This window comes from Triticum aestivum, chromosome 6B (genome assembly GCF_018294505.1).
Source record: "Triticum aestivum cultivar Chinese Spring chromosome 6B, IWGSC CS RefSeq v2.1, whole genome shotgun sequence".
NCBI lineage: Eukaryota > Viridiplantae > Streptophyta > Magnoliopsida > Poales > Poaceae > Triticum > Triticum aestivum.
The window spans coordinates 398,955,023-398,973,878 of record NC_057810.1 but is presented as its reverse complement, the minus strand read 5'-3'; the positions used below and the strand labels follow the sequence as shown (position 1 = coordinate 398,973,878).

The window sequence follows — 18,856 nt, the reverse complement described above, 5'->3', positions numbered from 1 at the left end:
TGTAATATACCTTAAATCCTTTATTATATAGTGTAGGTTTATTCTTAGTTACTATGCCATAATTTCTTTATTGTATAGAGTAGGTTTGTTCTTAATTCCTACTAGTTACTGCCATCATTTGCTATCTGAAAAAAAATCAGATGTAGTCGACCGGGCTGAAACATTCGACTCTAACAGGCCTGGTTTTTAGCGGGCCATAATTGGGCCGGCCTGCGTCTTTCTTGGGCCCGAATGATTGGGGCCTTCACACATTGCGCCAGGCCCAAACTTACACCAGCCTATATTTTAGTTGGACCTTTTGTCGACCCAGCGCTTAGTTTGGCCCAGGTAGCGTTGGGCCATTAACATGCTGAATATTGTACTGGCCTGTTACGGTCGAGATGAAACCACGGGCCTTTAGCAGGCCAAAATGCATGTTGGGCCTCAATTTTCACTAGTCGTCGATGGGCCTTGAGCAGGCTGAAATGTAGACCGGGCCTTTTTGGCCCAGTTAGCTCACGGGCCGTTACCAGGCCAAAACATATCTCAGGCCTTAGTTGGCCCACTGATATCATGGGCCTTTAAGAGGCTGAAAGCTTAGTACAGGCATCAACGAGCCAAATTACGCGACAGGCCTTTAACAGGCCCAAAGTCACGTTGGGCTTAACTGTTGCCACCTTTAGCACAGGCCGTTAGTGGGCCCGATGTCCCATCGGACCATATATGGCCCATTGGCAGCACGGGCCATTCCCAGGCCTAAAGTCACACCGGGCTGAAATGGGCCCATGTCTACATCAGGCCTCTAACAGGCCGAAAGTCACTTGGCTGTAGTTGGGCCCAAATATTCGGCGAATAATTAACGGGCTAGATCTGGCTTCGGGGCGCAAATGGGCCCAAATATTGGGCGAACGATTAACGGGCCAGATATGGCTTCGGGCCGTAAATGGGCCCAAATATTGGGCGAACAATTAATGGGCCAGATCTGGCTTCGGGCCGTAAATGGGCCTTTATTAAGCAGACCGTTATTGGGCTAGCCCACTAGTACCTGATTAAGTACTACGGGCCTTTGACTGGGCCGGCCTTTTTAACCTATATGGGCCTCTGTTGGGCCCAGCCACGTGTCGATGTATCATAGGCATGTCTCCTCCAATAGACGGGCGACATCTAGCATACTGACGAGCTGACAGGTGTTCCCTTCGGCCAATCAGAATTTTACACGTGGAAATTTCCCATTGGTCCGGGCTGTTAACGGGTTATCGGATCCAAAACCCGACCCGATAGCTTAACGGCGTTCCGTTATGGTGGATGTCACGTGTCGGTCACCCTTGACGAAAGCACTTCTGTGATGCGCGATTTATCGTCATGGAAGTGGACACTTCCATGATGACAACTTTGGTAATGTCATGGAACACTTCTACGACAGCACATGTATGACTATCTTGATTCTGTCATAAAATCGTCATGGATGTACATGCATGACAAAAAACGTGACCTACTGTGACAAACACTTATCATCACGGAAGTGTATTTTTTGTAGTGCTCTTCGGTACCGTGCATTGCCCTTTCTCACTTCGAGAGTTGGTGCAAACTTCGCCGGTGCATCCAAACCCCGTGATACAATACGCTTTATCACACATAAGCCTCCTTATATCTTCCACAAAACAGCCACCATACCTACCTATTATGGCATTTCCATGGCCATTCTGAGATATATTGCCATGCAACTTCCATCATCATCATATACACGACTTGAGCATCCATTGTCATATTGCTTTGCATGATCGTAAGATAGCTAGCATGATGGTTTTCATGGCTTGTCCATTTTTTGATATCTTTGCTATGCTAGATCATTGCACATCCCGGTACACCGTCGGAGGCATTCATATAGAGTCATATCTTTGTTCTAGATATCGAGTTGTAATATTGAGTTGTAAGTAAATAAAGTGTGATGATCATCATTATTAGGGCATTGTCCCGGAAAAAAAGGAGAGGCCCAAGAAGCCCGCCAAAAAAGGGGACAATGTTACTATCCTTTTTCCACACTTGTGCTTCAGAATAGCACCATGTTCTTCATATAGAGAGTCTCCTATATTGTCACTTTCATATACTAGTGGGAATTTTCATTATAGAACTTGGCTTGTATATTCCGATGATGGGCTTCCTCAAATGCCCGAGGTCTTCATGAGCAAGCAAGTTGGATGCACAACTACTTAGTTTCTAGTTTGAGCTTTCATACACTTATACCTCTAGTGCATCCGTTGCATGGCAATCCCTACTCCTCGCATTGCATCAATTGATGGGCATCTCCATAGCCCGTTGATTAGCCGCGTCGATGTGAGACTTTCTCCCTTTTTGTCTTCTCCACATAACCTCCACCATCATATTCTGTTCCATCCATAGTGCTATATCCATGGCTTGCACTCATGTATTGCGTGAGGGTTGAAAAAGCTGAAGCGCGTTAATAAGTATGAACCAATTGCTTGGCTGACACCTGGATGAGCATGAGCGGTACCTTGTGTTAAGAAAAGGGAGCATACAAGACTATATGATTTTGTAGGGATAGCATTCTGAAGCATTGATATTTTGAAAGACATGATTGCTTGTTGGGATGCCCAAATTTATTGTTTTTATTTCAAATGATATACTATTGCTTTGAATCACTCATGTCTTAATATTCATGCCATGATTAGATATATGATCAAGATTATGCTAGGTAGCATTCCACATCAAAAATTATCTTTTTTATCATTTACCTACTCGAGGACGAGCAGGAAATAAGTTTGGGGATGCTGATACGTCTCCGTCGTATCTATAATTTTTGATTGTTCCATGCCAATATTCTACAACTTTTACATACTTTTGGCAACTTTTTATACTATTTTTGGGACTAACATATTGATCCAGTGCCTAGTGCCAGTTCCTGTTTGTTGCATGTTTTATGTTTCGCAGAAAACCCATATCAAATGGAGTCCAAATGGTATAAAACGAACGGAGAATATTTTAGGAATATTTGTGATATTTGGGAAGAAGAATCAACGCGAGACGGTGCCCAAGGGGGCCACGAGGTAGGGGGGCGCGCCCCAGGGGGGTGGGCACGCCCCTGACCCTCGTGGGCACCCCGTAAGGCGGTTGCTGCTCTTCTTTTGGCCGCAAGAAAGCTAATTTTCGAAAAAAAATCGTGGTGAAGGTTTCAATCCAATCGGAGTTATGGATCTCCGGATATATAAGGAACGGTGAAAGGGCAGAATACCGGAACGTAGAAACAGAGAGAGAGAGACAGAGAGACATATCGAATCTCAGAAGGGCTCTCGCCCCTCCCACGCCATGGAGACCATGAACCAGAGGGGAAACCCTTCTCCCATCTAGGGAGAAGGTCGAGGAAGAAGAAGAAGAAGGGGGGCTCTCTCCCCTTAGCTTCCGGTGGCGCCGGAACGCCGCCGGGGGCCATCATCATCACCGCGATCTACACCAACACCACCGCCATCTTCACCAACATCTCCATCACCTTCCCCCATCTACATTCAGCGGTCCACTCTCCCGCAACCCGTTGTACCCTCTACTTGAACATGGTGCTTTATGCTTCATATTATTATCCAATGATGTGTTGCCATCCTATGATGTCCGAGTAGATTTTCGTTGTCCTACCGGTGATTGATGAATTGCTATGATTGGTTTAATTTGCTTGTGGTTATGTTGCTGTCCTATTGTGCCCTCCGTGTCGCGCAAGCGTGAGGGATTCCCGCTGTAGGGTGTTGCAATACGTTCATGGTTCGCTTATAGTGGGTTGCTTGAGTGACAGAAGTATAAACCCAAGTAAGGGGGTTGTGGCGTATGGGATAAAGGGGACTTGATGCTTTAATGCTATGGTTGGGTTTCACCTTAATGATCTTTAGTAGTTGCGGATGCTTGCTAGAGTTCCAATCATAAGTGCATATGATCCAAGAAGAGAAAGTATGTTAGCTTATGCCTCTCCCACATAAAACTTGCTATCGGTCCAGTAAAGTAGTCAATTGCTTAGGGACAATTTCACAACTCCTACCATCACTTTCCACACTCTCTATACTTACTTTATTGCTTCTTTATCTAAACAGCCCCTAGTTTATATTTACGTGCTCTTTATTATCTTGCAAACCTATCCAACAACACCTACAAAGTACTTCTAGTTTCATACTTGTTCTAGGTAAAGCGAATGTCAAGCGTGCGTAGAGTTGTATCGGTGGTCGATAGAACTTGAGGGAATATTTGTTCTACCTTTAGCTCCTCGTTGGGTTCGACACTCTTACTTATCGAAAGAGGCTACAATTGATCCCCTATACTTGTGGGTTATCAGCCACCCAAAGTTCTGTTCAAAGAGATCGACAAAGCTCACCGGAAATTTCTTTGGGCACAGGAGGAGGAGCTCAGCGGAGGCAAATGCAAGGTTGCCTGGAAACATATCTGTGCACCGACTAAGAATGGAGGCCTTGGGATCCATGACCTGCAGAAATTCTCCAGCGCCTTGCGGCTGAGATGGTTGTGGCTTGCTTGGCAAAATGATGACAGGCCATGGAAGGGATCTGAATTACCGTGTGACAAGAAAGACAGAGCCCTGTTCGACAATGCAACCACTACGACCATTGAAAATGGTAAGATAGCTTCCTTCTGGCAATCCCCATGGATCACCTCTCCGAATCTTGCCACTCTGTTCCCAGAGCTATTCAAGCGCTCAAGAGGAAAAAATAGGTGCGTCGCCGAGGCGCTCGCAAATGACAAATGGGTTCAGGACATCAGGCTGCGCCCAAACGAGTCCACAGCTTCCTCGTCCTCTGGAGGGCTCTGCGGGCAGAAGCTGTGTTGCTGCAACCACAGGTGGTCGACAAGATCTCCTGGCATCTTCAGAGCGCTGGCATATACAATGCAAAATCAGGTTACAAAGCACAATTCAGTGATCTTCAGAAGACTGAAGACAAACAGCTCATATGGAAAACTTGGGCACCCGGAAACATCAAAGTTTTCTTCTGGTTACTTCTTCGAAATCGCCTCTGGTGCAATGACAGGCTTCAGCGCAGAGGATGGGAAAATGGATACTTTTGCACTCTATGCACAAGAAATCTGGAGACCTCGGTTCATCTCTTTTGGGACTGCCCGGTCGCTAAAGAAATCTGGCGAAGGATTTCAACCTGGACAGGCCGTGACAGACTTGCGCGCCTTGCTTCATCCTCGGACCACATCACCTCCTCTGTTCGCAGAATGCGCTGCCTCATCCATCAGGCAAGACCAAGGCTCAGAGAGAGGCTAAAGACGATGATCTTCCTTGTAACATGGCACATCTGGAGGGAAAGAAACAACAGAATTTTTAGACACGAATCAAACCAAATTTGCAATGTGATTGCCGCGATCAGAAGAGATGTAGAAGGCTGGAAGCTAACCGGGGCGAAGTGCCTCGAGACGCCACTAGGGGATCCAGGCTAGATTTTTTTGGTCTTTAGTCTTGTTCTTGGGGTTTTTCACACCCACCTCTTGTAACCCACCATGATCACTTGATCATGAACATATTTCCCGCCTTCTCCCTGCTTAATATATGAATGCCGGTGGTACACCGGTTCTTTCAAAACAATGCAGTGCACGATAATCCATTTCTCCGACAAGTACTTCTGGGTGGAGGGGGTATGTTTTTGTACCACTTCTCTACTTTGTGGATCAGATCTCATAGTACAAGTCACCTAATTACATTTTTATCGAAATTATTGCAAGTGGAGTGGATTTCAACTATTTTTCATTTGTTACTGTCTATCTTTTCTATACATGTAAAAATTCACATGCATCGTGTTTATATATGCAACTGGTACAAATTTTAAAAAGCCCGTTGCAACGCACTACAGTCTACTAGTTCTTTATAATAGGTAGGTTCAATGTGTCATTCACTAAAACAAAAAAATCTAGCCGCTTTACCCTGGGTTAACGTTGCCGCTAGCCTGGACCTAAAATCCCCTCCCCTTACCCATGTGCATGTTCTTGTTTAAATGCGTTGATCTTGTGTTTGTGAACTCATGATTTTGTCTCTCATTTTGTTGATCTTATTATATAGTCTCTTTGATCATTTCGAAGTAGGAGCTGCAAAATATCTTCTATAAAAATTAGAGAAAATTATGCCCCTCTTTGTTTGTCTTGTAATTGGAAAGAAGAAGAAAAAACATAGGTGATTGTTTCTCTAAAAGTTCACTTATAGGCTACTCATCCATGAATGTAATTGGACATTGTTTAGTGCCATCTAGTTCATCCTTATTGGTATCCACTTCCGAAAATTAATACCATTCTTTCTGTTCCATCGCACAATAAATCATGATATATATGTGCTGAAATGTTAAAATGTGGTAAATGTGTTGAAATGTTGTATATATATGCGGAAATGCTGAAAAATACATGGTGAAGTGTGAATTGAGCAAAAGTGGCCGAGATGAGTATTTTTATCCGTGGGTATTACGAGCACCTGACCGGGTATGGGCATGGAAAAAGTTTGAAACCCGAGGTGCGAGTACGGTACGGGTTTAGACAAAAAATATTGAGACAGGTACAGGTTTGGGCGACCCGATACCATGTTGACTTGTATCCCGTAGCAACTCATAGTCATTCAGGTGTACTATATATCTAAGTGGGTCATCTTCACTAACTTATTTATCTCAACATGGAAACATACCAACTCATTATATAATTATGAATGGGGCGAAGCCCACCTCAACATGCAATCATGCATGACAAAAGATTCACCACAACATTCAACCATGCATGAGAAAGTGTTCTCTATTCAATTATATTATTCTTATATTCAATAAATATTGTTACAACTATACATAATCAAATATAATAAGTCATTACGTATTTTTAATTTTGGTTGTCATGTTGTTAGCCAAAAGTTTCATCAACCAGTTTTTGCAGCAATGCGTGGGGTATCAGTATCTTTTTTTTTTTTGAGACACGGGTATCCTTTAATTTATTTTGAAAGCAAAGATCCATATCATTTGTAACCACAGAAATCAGGTCGCTTAAAATTGGGCCGTTTATTTCAAAAGCAGAGATCCATATCATTTGTAACCACAGAAATCAGGTCCCTTAAAATTGGCCCACAATTCTTTTGAGCCCAACTATCTTAGAGCCCATATAAGCCCTTCTGCTAGGAACGACCTAGGTTTCCACCTGTATATAAAACCGCATCTTCCACGCCACGCGCTAGCCCTGCCGCCGCCGCCACTCACTCGCGCCGCTGCCGTAGCTAGTAATCCCTGCGAAGAGGAAGCACCTCGGGCATCAGCAGCAATCATGGCGGACGCTAAGACGGCGCCTGCGGTGACTCTCCGCACCCGTAAGTTCATGACGAACCGTCTCCTCTCACGCAAGCAATTCGTGCTCGAGGTGATCCACCCCGGCCGCGCCAACGTGTCCAAGGTGCGCCCTCCATACTGCCAAGATCGTTGTCATCTTTGGGCTCGTTGATTTTCGATGCGAGTTTAGGCTGATCCGCGTGTGTCACAGGCGGATCTCAAGGAGCGTCTGGCCAAGATTTATGAGGTGAAGGACTCGAACTGCATCTTTGTGTTCAAGTTCCGCACCCACTTCGGAGGCGGCAAGTCCACCGGCTTCGGCCTCATCTACGATAACCTCGAGGCTGCCAAGAAGTTCGAGCCCAAGTACAGGCTGATCAGGGTATGCCCCTCTTGCTTAATTCATCCCACCCGAATCTGCTGAATCCTTGGGCCTCCATATTAATTATACTGTTATCTCATAATAAGCTTTGATCTTATCCTATTGTAGCCTTTGTATAATGCGTTTAGTCAATTTTGTGCTCTCATCCTTGAGTCAGTATAATAAGCGATGATCAGGGTACTTGTAGTTTCAATATTAGTTGTCTTGGATAAAAAAAACACTTGCCAAGTCTTGCTGCCGCTGCATGGTGGCAAATAAATCCATTTCTTGGCCGATCTTGTTTTCTGATTTTTGTATAATAGGCACATATCTAGAAATGGGCACTCTAATAACAATATCGGTTACCTTTGCTTCAATCCACCTTCAACCAATTGGGGCCTTCGGATTTGCCAGAATTTATTTCAAAATGCGGGCAGTCGATCTTTGAAGTAAGATAATGATAGCTTTTGCTTAAAGCAAAACGCTTGCAGTTTCTGCATTTGTGTTGTATGTTTCTGTTGTTGTGCTAGAAAGTCCATCTGACACAAGTTTGCATGTATCCGAGCATGGGCCATGATCTGTCATGGCTATAATGACGTGCTGCCAGCCTTGTGATGCTACTCTTTTTGTCGTGCAGCTCATTCATGTTAATTTCCATTATTTTCATTGTTTATGCTTTACTGAGATGAAACACTTCAAAATTTTGTCCGCCAACTTCTAAATTTCTGTTCATCAGCATGTGCTCTAAACAATAACATCATTTTTTCTGCAAACTCACTAACGAGAATTAAGGATGTCAGGTTCTCATTTGCTTATAATTATTCTTGCTCTTCTGCAGAACGGGCTAGCCACCAAGGTAGAGAAATCACGCAAGCAGATCAAGGAGAGGAAGAACAGAACGAAGAAGATCCGTGGAGTCAAGAAGGTATCCATATATACTAATCTTAGTTGATTTCCTTACTGATCTGTGTCATATCAACTAAGTCGTTTTCTTGGATAAATTTTGCAGACAAAGGCCGGGGATGCCAAGAAGAAATAAGAAAATATTCTTGAATGTTGGCTGCCTTCAGTTCTATCTGTTCACAATCAGTGTCTGTACCCTTTAGGAAATCTCATTGTGGCAATGTCGCAGTATGCTTGATCTAGTAGAAAGAGAGTTTTGAGCTTTCACATTGAATTCCGTACCTGGTACGCTGGGTAGTATTACTGACTTGATTTTTGCTGCTAGTGTTCTGCTTTGTCAAGTTGAGATTAGTTCATTGAGTGCGGTTCTGTTCCAAAATTCTGCTATTTTTGTTTTAGTTGTGGATCTAGTTCTATTTCTGTGATTCCATGAGTCTGAGCTTGTGGTCCTAAATACTACAATGTTGAGTCACTTATTTTGGGACGGAGGGAGTATTTGTTTTCTAGAGATTTCAAATGGACTACCACGTACGTATGTATATATGCATATTTAGAGTATAGATTCACTTATTTTGCTTTGTATGGAGGGAGTATTTGTTTTCTAGAGATTTCAAATGGACTACCACATACCTATGTATATAGGCATATTTAGAGTATAGATTCACTCATTTTTGCTTTGTATGTAGTCACTCGTTGAAATTTTTAAAAAACAATAAATAAATCTATGGCACGATCTGCACATGATATGTCACTTGGTGTGAACTAACTTGAGACAATAAATAAATCTGGGCACGATCTGCACATGATATGTCACTTGGTGTGAACTAACTTGACGATAATTCTTAGATAAATTAAATTAGAGACAGTTCTAAAAATAATACAGTCCTGGTGAGAATTAATGGTGTTTGGTTGTCTGCATCTTGTCACAAGAATTTTTGAACGGAGGAAGTACTATTTTGGCTGTAGTAAAATGCACCCGTGGTCATTAAACTTGTATCAAAAACTCACTTTGGTCACTGTACTTAAGAATACGGTCAATACGATTATTATAAGGTGTATTAATTTTTCACAAAGTCAACTGTTGTCTATGTTTGATCAACTTTACAGCAAAATATATAAAGATTTATAATATTAAATATATAAAATATAAAAATATAGTTCATGTTGAATCTAGTGATAATGATTTGGTATTCTAGATGTTGATATTTTTGTCTATAAACTTGATCAAACTTAGAGAAGTTTGACTTTAAAAAAAAATAATACACCTTATATTGAGGAACGGAGGGAGTACAACTTAAGGTGTCACCTGGGTCACCGTATAGCTCTGTATTTTTATTTGTTGACTGTTCAAACAGCACAACATCCTCCCTCTACCTTATGTGGGCCCCATCTGTCAATGAAAAAATGCCATGCGTGGCAGGAGAACCAGCGATCATCTGCTGAAGCCCACGTACGCACACAACTGTGCCCACACAACCTCGTTTTAATTTCTCAATAAAAGAACACAACTTCTTGTTGAACATATGTACTCACAGAACACGCATACAGCACACTTGAACGCATATTTAATTAGGAAAACGCTGGCTGCCGGTGCGCCGGCCGAACAAAGCGCCGGTCGTGTCGCGTACGTGGGATACCCACGATCGTGCGGTTATAATATAACCATCGCCAGACTTATCCCTTTCCCTCGAGAAGCATCTGGGACCACCCAAACCTTATCTTCTTCCTTCCAGCGCAAACATCTCGCGATCTCTGGACGGCGGAGAGCTCTCTCTCTCTAGCTCGTTGTTTTATTTGCAGCTGAAGGCCGATGAGAATCAATCCCCCCGCCTCCCACCTCCTGCCGCCCCTCTGATTTTTTGGGCACCCGCCGATGATGCAAACTAGAGGAGCCAACCTGTGAGTGGATGCAGGCGGGGCGGCGAGCGCAAGTCCGTCAGCGGCGAGGGGGCTGCTGCTGGGCTAGCGCGGCGACCACCTGTTGCCGAGCACACCCTGCTCGGACATCATGCGGATGCAACATTACTTTCCTCCTATGGCTTTTGTTTTTTGATTTAGCTGGTTGCAGCTTTTTGATTTGTCGGTTCCAGCTTTTTTTTGGTTGATTGTAGCAATTTTTATCCTCCAGTAAGCAACTTCTGATTCGTCGGTTCTAACAGCTTCTTTTGCTGGTCGTAGCTTTTCATGCCGCTAGTTTCAACTTTTTTCTTCACCGATGGCATCAATCCCCCGTTTCGAAGTAGCAACTTTTCAATTCGCAGTTGTGACATTTTATTTCACCGGTAGTAGCTTTTTGCGGGAGGACGGAGATCGATTACGAATTTTTGCTGCAACCGTTTGTGTTTTTTGCTACTACCGGCGATGTATTTTGCTACATCCATTCAATGTCATTTACTGGTGGTTGTTGGCTGCGCAATCCGTGCAGCGAGGGTTGACGACGAGTGGCGGCAGCAGTGCATCATGGGTCTACGAGCGAGCGGCCGGCAGCCGTTGCCCTCGCGGATGTGCAGACGGAGGCGGGGGCGTGTGGGGCAGAGGGGCGGGGGTGCGTGGGGTGGAGGTTGAAGACGAGTCAAGGCGCGTGGAGATGCCAGATCGGACGACCAATCCACGCCAGATCGAAGGGTTAGGGCGCGACCGGCCCAAATTTGGGCCGGTGCACCGGCGTCTAGCGTCGCCCATTTAATTAACACGTGCACAACACACTTAAATCGCATGCACGCAACACTTTCGCAAGCCGTTGGGTTACTTGCACAACACGAGGTTGAGGCGCGACGTTGTATTGTCGCAGTTCTTTGTCGGCGTCGCCATCCTTCTGGTGGTGCACGTCCTCGGCGCCGTCGCCATCATGGGTATCATTTACATGTCGCCGGTGGCAAGGCGAAGATGAGTGGCTAGATAAGGGGGTGTCCTAAATCCTATGCTCTACAATATGTTTACCGGCAAGGCGAATGCTGCGGGGCAAGGTCTAGATGTGTGAACCTTCGCCGTGCTCATCATGGTGTCCATGTTGTCGAGCTAACAACTAAGGCCTGTGCGGCTGCGCGTGCATGCCGGTGAACGGGAACATGGCCATGTTCAAGCGAGCACACCGGTCTCAGCTGCTTGTGCCGAGACGCTGGTCGAGAATGTAAGACGAGATAGAAGGAGAAAGATTGCAACTGCAACTATTTTCAACCGTATTCTTTTTTTTTTTGAGGGGATTTTCAACCGTATTCATTCACCGTGCTCAACTGTATTCACCATCATCGCACGAGAGAATGTACATGGATGATGAGCAGGTAGGTGCGGCAACTACGCTAACAACCTCCGTATCTAACTCATCTAGATAAGCTCATGCAATCATGTACGTGAGACTAGGTCTAGCAGTTAGTTTCTCTAAAAAAATGGTTTAGTGGTTACAGGGAGGGAGCTACGTGAATGAATCTGACGCTGGTGCAGCTGGTCTTCTAGGGGCGTACCAACAGAGAACACGCTATTCCTCGCTGTTGGCTGCGTGCATAGCCTGCGCGTGGAGCTCAAGAAGTGAAGAAAATATGATGATAGGGGGCATGGAGCTAAGAGGATACTAGTACCTGCTTCCAGCGTGGAGCTGCTGTTGGCCCAGTCCGTGTAGCCCGGTACTTTTCGACGACACATGACGAACGGCGACGAACGACGGTGACAATGGCGGTGAAGTTCTTTTTACGCAAAGATAGCTTGTACTCCCTCCGTTCCTAAATATTTGTTTTTCTAGACATTTCAAATGACTACTACATACGGATGTATGTAGACATATTTTAGAGTGTAGATTCATTCATTTTGCTCCGTATGTAGTCATTTGTTGAAATGCCTAGAAAGACAAGTATTTAGGAACGGAGGGAGTACTTGCTAGTCCACATCGTGTGTAACTCTGACAGCTGCGCAATGTATGCGGCTATGGTGGCCGGGCTCGTTGGGGTGCAGGTGGCGATGGCGTGCGGCATGGAGTGGAGCGGCACGCCCTGGGAATGCGTCCGCGTGGGAGAAGGCGGCGAACGTCCTATATACCTACTACTAGTAGGTAGCATGCAGAGGGAGCACGAAGCCCTGTCGCACCCGCGCACGATAGCATGCATGCACACACACGGCAGCTACGACACTAAACAAAAATAATGGCTCAAATTAATTGTGCACACATTGATCCTGTGGTTAACTGGCTAGCAGGCATAGCGATTTATTTCTTTTTTCCACTGAAAGGTGGGACCCACGTAAAGGTAAAGAGAGGGTTACATGGCGTTTGATCGGTCAATAGAGTAAAATACGGAGCAATACGTTGAGGCAGTGACCGTAAAATCACCTCAAGTCATATATGATGACCGTATTGACCGTATTCTTAAGTACAGTAACCAAAGTGAGCTTATGGTACAAGTTCAGTGACCATGAATGTATTTTACTCTTTTGGCTGCGTTGCATACTTGTCGTTTGGTTGCCAACAGGATGAGTAGTAGAAATGTAGTGTGCGTGCCATGGTAGCGTTAGGGTAGTAGGACACCGAAGAAGAGGCCAAAAGGAACGCCATTGATGTTTTTTTTTGTGGGGCAACGATCTGCGCCGGCGCACCGGCCCAATCGTTGGGCCGGTCAAGCCCCAGCCGTCTGATCCGCGAGCTTGAGCTGTCAGATCTGTTCCTCGTGCCTCCTTCCCCCACGTTAACTTCTTCTTCCTCTTCTTCTTCTTCACCGCGCCCCTATCCTAGCCGCTCCTGCCGCCGGCGACTGCCCTCTCGCCTGGACCTCCTTTCCCCCTAGTCCCACGCTGCTAGATGCACTCTCCGTCCCCGTCGCCGCCGGTCGCTGTCCCCATCACCGTCGCAGCATCAGTACTCACCCCCTGGTCTAGCAGAAAGCTCGTCGCCCCCTCATAGCAAAAAATGGCGCCGTCTTGAAGCATACTGGCACTCCCTGTCGTTGCAACACCTAGCTGCCGCCATCGTCGCTGCACTGTCGTGTCACCGACGCAGCTCTCAACGTCGCCGCTCGCTGCCATTGGCGAGTCAGGTTGAAGCTTTTTATCTCATCGGTTGAAGCTTTTCTCTATGCCTGTTGAAGCTTTTCTCGCGGATTGAAGCTTTCCATCATGCCAATTGAAGCTTTTTTCACCTGAGCTTGAAGCTTTTTTCACAAAGGGTTGCAGCTTTTTACTCTGCGGTTGCAACAAAAACACAGAGAGACGCCATGGTCGTCATCGAGGAGGATTTTCTCAATCTTTGTTTTGAAGCTTTTTCATCTGCGGGTTGAAGCTTTTTGTCAAAACGGTTGTAACATTTCCTGTATTTCGTTGTCTGGTTGAAGCTTTTTTATCTACTGGATGTAGCTTTTTGTGTCCATGGTTGTAGCACGGGAAAACGCTGTTTGCAACTCTCCCAGTACCGCGGTTGCAGCTCCTCCCCGTGGCCATGGTTGTAGCACGGGCACCTCGGTTCCTCCCCGCGTTTGGCCTGTCGCCGGTTGCAGCAAAAAGGGAAGAGAGGAGGAGGAAAGGGAGGAGAGGGAGAAGGAAGAAGGGTAGCTGCTGGTGCCACGAGGGGACGGCAGCTCGGAAGAACGCCGGCGAGGCGGGATCTGCAAGGTGGGAAGAGAGAGAAGACGAGCAGTTGAAGAGAAAGCTGGAAGGGGATAAGGCCGTGTGATTGGGACCCACCACTCCACGTGTCGTGACTTAACTTGCTGCAGCGTGCGCGCGTGGACGAGACCAGCGGAACGGTTCGGCCGGTGCCCCGGCCAGAAACGATTCCCTTTTTTCTGTAGGCCTTACCTCAAATTGAAACACTGTTGTGTACTCCCTCCGTTCCTAAATGTAGGTCTTTGTAGAGATTCCACTATAAACCACATACGGATATATATAGATGCATTTTAAGTTTAGATTCATTCATTTTGCTCCGTATGTAGTCCATCCAGTGCAATCTCTACAAAGACTTATATTTAGGAACGGAGGGAGTAGATTAGAAGGGACTAATAAGTGGACGGGATTACGAGTTAAATGAACACCACAAGTGCAACCTGACGTACACCATATTAGACTGCACAAGGGCTATCTATGCGGGCTCTTTTGCATCACTCGAGGTTGCAACGTTGGATCCTAGCAGAGCTGGCTGGAAGTTTAAGTTCCTTTCTATGCAGGGTAAACAGTGAACGTACATAACCAAATGGCACACTTTCTTCCCGCGTGAGCCTGATTGGCCCGTATGCGGGCAACCAAACATGCCATAAGTGTTCTCCATCTCATATTATTGATTTCATCCAAGAAGTTCAAGTTCTGCTGATGCAAAACACTGTTTAAACACTTTTCAACTTGGCTCTGAAGGAATACGGTCGAAGCTCATCCATTTCCTGTGAGCCAACCTTAATGGTCCAACTCAAACGACGCTATGTTTAAACACTTCTCAACCTGGCTCTGAAGGAATACGGTCGAAGCTCATCCATTTCCTGTGAGCCAACCTTAGCGGGCCAACTCAGAACGGCTGTGGGGATGCGGGCTCGTGCAACATGTACCTACGATTTGCGTGTGCTTGTTCTAGCCTAAAAAGATGTGTTCTTATCTCCTTCACATTATCTCTGTTAAGATTAATTAAATACTCCCTCCGTAAACTAATATAATAGTGTTTAGATCACTAGAATAGTGATCTAAATGCTCTTATATTAGTTTACAGAGGAAGTACTTAATTAAGGGACAATCCCTACCTGTATTAACCACCGACGAATGCTATTTCGGCAACCATCGCGCCGGTTCACATACAGACGCCTCTCCAACGAGGCGTCCTCCGTGTACCTATATATGTAGAATCATCATTGAAAGAGAGGAGTTCCATTCATTTCCTTTGGTTCTCAATACGTTATCAGCACGCTCGCCATTGAGCGAGTCGATCAACTCCGGCGATCGCCGGAACAAGAAAGATCCTTCACACGTCCGGCACAGCGGCACGGCGCCGCAGGTCTCCAACCGGCATGTGGTCACGCGGCCTCAACCTCCCGCACCAGCCCGAGGCAGTCATGGGACAGGAACAGTGAGTCTCTCGATCTGGGAAGAACCGAGGAACCAGGCCACCAAGAACAACAAAAAGAAGATCGGAAATGTTAACGCCCACACGTGTGGGTGTTTACCATCCCGACCACATGCAAGCATCTCTGTTGGCAACTTTGTGCACGAATCTTGGAACAGACCGGCCGGTTTTCTGCGCCACGTAGGACGAGGCGCGTGTGCGGTGTGCGAGTCAGTTCGCCCGCACGTTGGTTGCCATCCCGCGGTCAGCGGTTGCCACTCGGAGGCGTGCGGTGGAACTGCTATGCGCCCGCACGCCACGCTCCGACCGCGGTTGACGTCCAACACGTCGCACACCTCTGCCCCCTCTTCCTCACGGTTCCATTTACTCAACTGCACCGCAGTTACTGGCACAACTCACTCGCATTTCAAACCACTGGAGGAGAAGGCGACGGGAGAAGGCGACGGCGGAGGCGGAAGAATCGACGGTGTTCGCGGCCGTCGGTGGTGCTCGCCGGAACGGAGCGGCTTCACCGGAGCGCCTGCGGGTTGAAGGTAATGCTCGCTACAACTCTCGCAATCCCTTCCTGCATTTCCCCCCTTCCCTCCCTGTTCGATTCCTCGATCGAGATTCGTAGAGATTTAGGCGATTCGGCGATGCGTCGGCGTTCCCGCCGTTGCCGAAGTCGTCTGCTAGCCGTTTTTGGTGGCACTGGGCAGTTTCTGAAGGAAATATGCCCTAGAGGCAATAATAAAGTTATTATTTATTTCCTTATTTCATGATAAATGTTTATTATTCATGCTAGAATTGTATTAACCGGAAACACAATACATGTGTGAATACATAGACAAACATAGTGTCACTAGTATGCCTCTACTTGACTAGCTCGTTAATCAAAGATGGTTAAGTTTTCTAACCATAGACATGAGTTGTCATTTGATTAACGGGATCACATCATTAGGAGAATGATGTGATTGACTTGACCCATTTCGTTAGCTTAGCACTTGATCGTTTAGTATGTTGCTATTGCTTTCTTCATGACTTATACATGTTCCTGTAACTATGAGATTATGCAACTCCCGTTTACCGGAGGAACACTTTGGATGCTACCAAACGTCACAACGTAACTGGGTGATTATAAAGGAGCACTACAGGTGTCTCCAAAGGTACATGTTGGGTTGGCGTATTTCGAGATTAGGTTTTGTCACTCCGATTGTCGGAGAGGTAACTCTGGGCACATCACTATAAGCCTTGCAAGCAATGTAGCTAATGAGTTAGTTACGGAATGATGCATTACATAACGAGTAAAGAGACTTGCCGGTAACGAGCTTGAACTAGGTATTGGATACTGATGATCGAATCTCGGGCAAGTAACATACCGATGACAAAGAGAACAACGTATGTTGTTATGCGGTCTGACCGATAAAGATCTTCGTAGAATATGTAGGAGCCAATATGGGCATCCAGGTTCCGCTATTGGTTATTGACCGAGAATAGTTCTAGGTCATGTCTACATAGTTCTCGAACCCGTAGGGTCCGCACGCTTAAGGTTTCGATGACAGTTATATTATGAGTTTTGATGTACCGGAAGAGTTCGGAGTCCCGGATGAGATCGGGGACATGACGAGGAGTCTCGAAATGGTCGAGACGTAAAGATCGATATATTGGACGACTATATTCGGAGTTCGGAAAGGTTCCGAGTGATTCGGGTATTTTTCGGAGTACCGGAGAGTTACGGAAATTCGCTGGGGAGTATATGGGCCTTATTGGACCATACGGGAATAGAGGAGAGAGGCCAAAAGGAAGGAGGCCTGCGCCCCCCTCTGGTCCGAATTGGAAAAGGGGCGCAGCCCCCTTTCCTTCTTCCTCTCCCCCTCTTTCCCCTTCTCCTACTCCAACAAGGGAGGTGGAATCCTACTAGGACTAGGGAGTCCTAGTAGGACTCCACACTTGGCGCGCCCCCTCCTAGGGCCGGCCTCCTTCCCCCTTGCTCCTTTATATACGGGGGCAGGAGGACACCCAGGACACACAAGTTGATCTACGTGATCATTCCTTAGCCGTGTGCGGTGCCTCCTTCCACCTTATTCCACCTCGGTCATATCGTCGCGGAGTTTAGGCGAAGCCCTGCACCGATAGAACATCATCATCGTCACCACGCCGTCGTGCTGATGGAACTCATCCCCGACACTTTGCTGGATCGGAGTCCGGGGATCGTCATCGAGCTGAACGTGTGCTGAAATCGGAGGTGCCGTACGTTCGGTACTTGGATCGGTCGGATGGTGAAGACGTACGACTACATCAACCGCGTTGTCATAACGCTTCCGCTTACGGTTTACGAGGGTACATGGATAATACTCTCCCCTCTCGTTGCTATGCATCACCATGAGCTTGCGTGTGCGTAGGAATTTTTTTGAAATTACTACGTTCCCCAACAATGGCATCCGAGCCTAGGTTTTATGCGTTGATGTTATATGCACGAGTAGAACACAAGTGAGTTGTGGGCGATACAAGTCATACTGCTTACCAGCATGTCATACTTTGGTTCAGCGGTATTGTGAGATGAAGCGGCCCGGACCGACATTACGCGTACGCTTACGCGAGACTGGTTTTACCTCCGTGCTTTGCACACAGGTGACTAGCGGGTGTCTGTTTCTCCAACTTTAGTTGAACCAAGTGTGGCTACGCCCGGTCCTTGCGAAGGTTAAAACAACACTAACTTGACGAACTATCATTGTGATTTTGATGCGTAGGTAAGAACGGTTCTTGCTAAGCCCGTAGCAGCCATGTAAAATTTGCAACAACAAAGTAGAGGACGTCTAACTTGTTTTTGCAGGGCATGTTGTGATGTGATATGGTCAAGACGTGATGAGATATAAGTTGTTGTATGAGATGATTATGTTTTGTTGAAGTTATCGGAAACTGGCAGAAGCCCTATGGTTGTCTCTTTGTTGCATAAAGATGCCAGAGCCAAATATTTGCTTTACATTATCGCTATGCGATAGCAATAGTTGGCGAGACGACCATGTGATGACACATTGATATAGATCAAGATGATGAAGATCATGGTGTCGTGCCGGTGACGATAGAGATCATGACAGTACTTTGGAGATGGAGATCAAAGGCGCAAGATGATCATGGCCATATCATGTCATATATTTTGATTGCATATGCTGTTTATCTGTTATACATCTTATTATGTTTTGATTGACGGTAGCATTTTAAGATGATCTCTCACTAAATTATCAAGAAGTGTTCTCCCTGAGTATGCACCGTTGCGAGAGTTCTTCGTGCTGAGACACCACGTGATGATCGGGT

At 46.1% G+C, this 18,856-nt stretch overlaps 1 protein-coding gene across 1 annotated transcript; it reads left to right on the top strand.

Moving 5' to 3' along the window:
• The first annotated feature begins 7,141 nt into the window (after positions 1-7,141).
• LOC123137260 (40S ribosomal protein S24-1) lies at positions 7,142-8,966 on the top strand. Its single transcript, XM_044556936.1, has 4 exons — positions 7,142-7,401; positions 7,489-7,659; positions 8,477-8,563; positions 8,648-8,966. The coding sequence occupies exons 1-4, from the start codon at positions 7,276-7,278 to the stop codon at positions 8,675-8,677; spliced, it is 414 nt and encodes a 137-aa protein (XP_044412871.1). The 5' UTR covers positions 7,142-7,275; the 3' UTR covers positions 8,678-8,966.
• Positions 8,967-18,856: the final 9,890 nt, after the last annotated feature.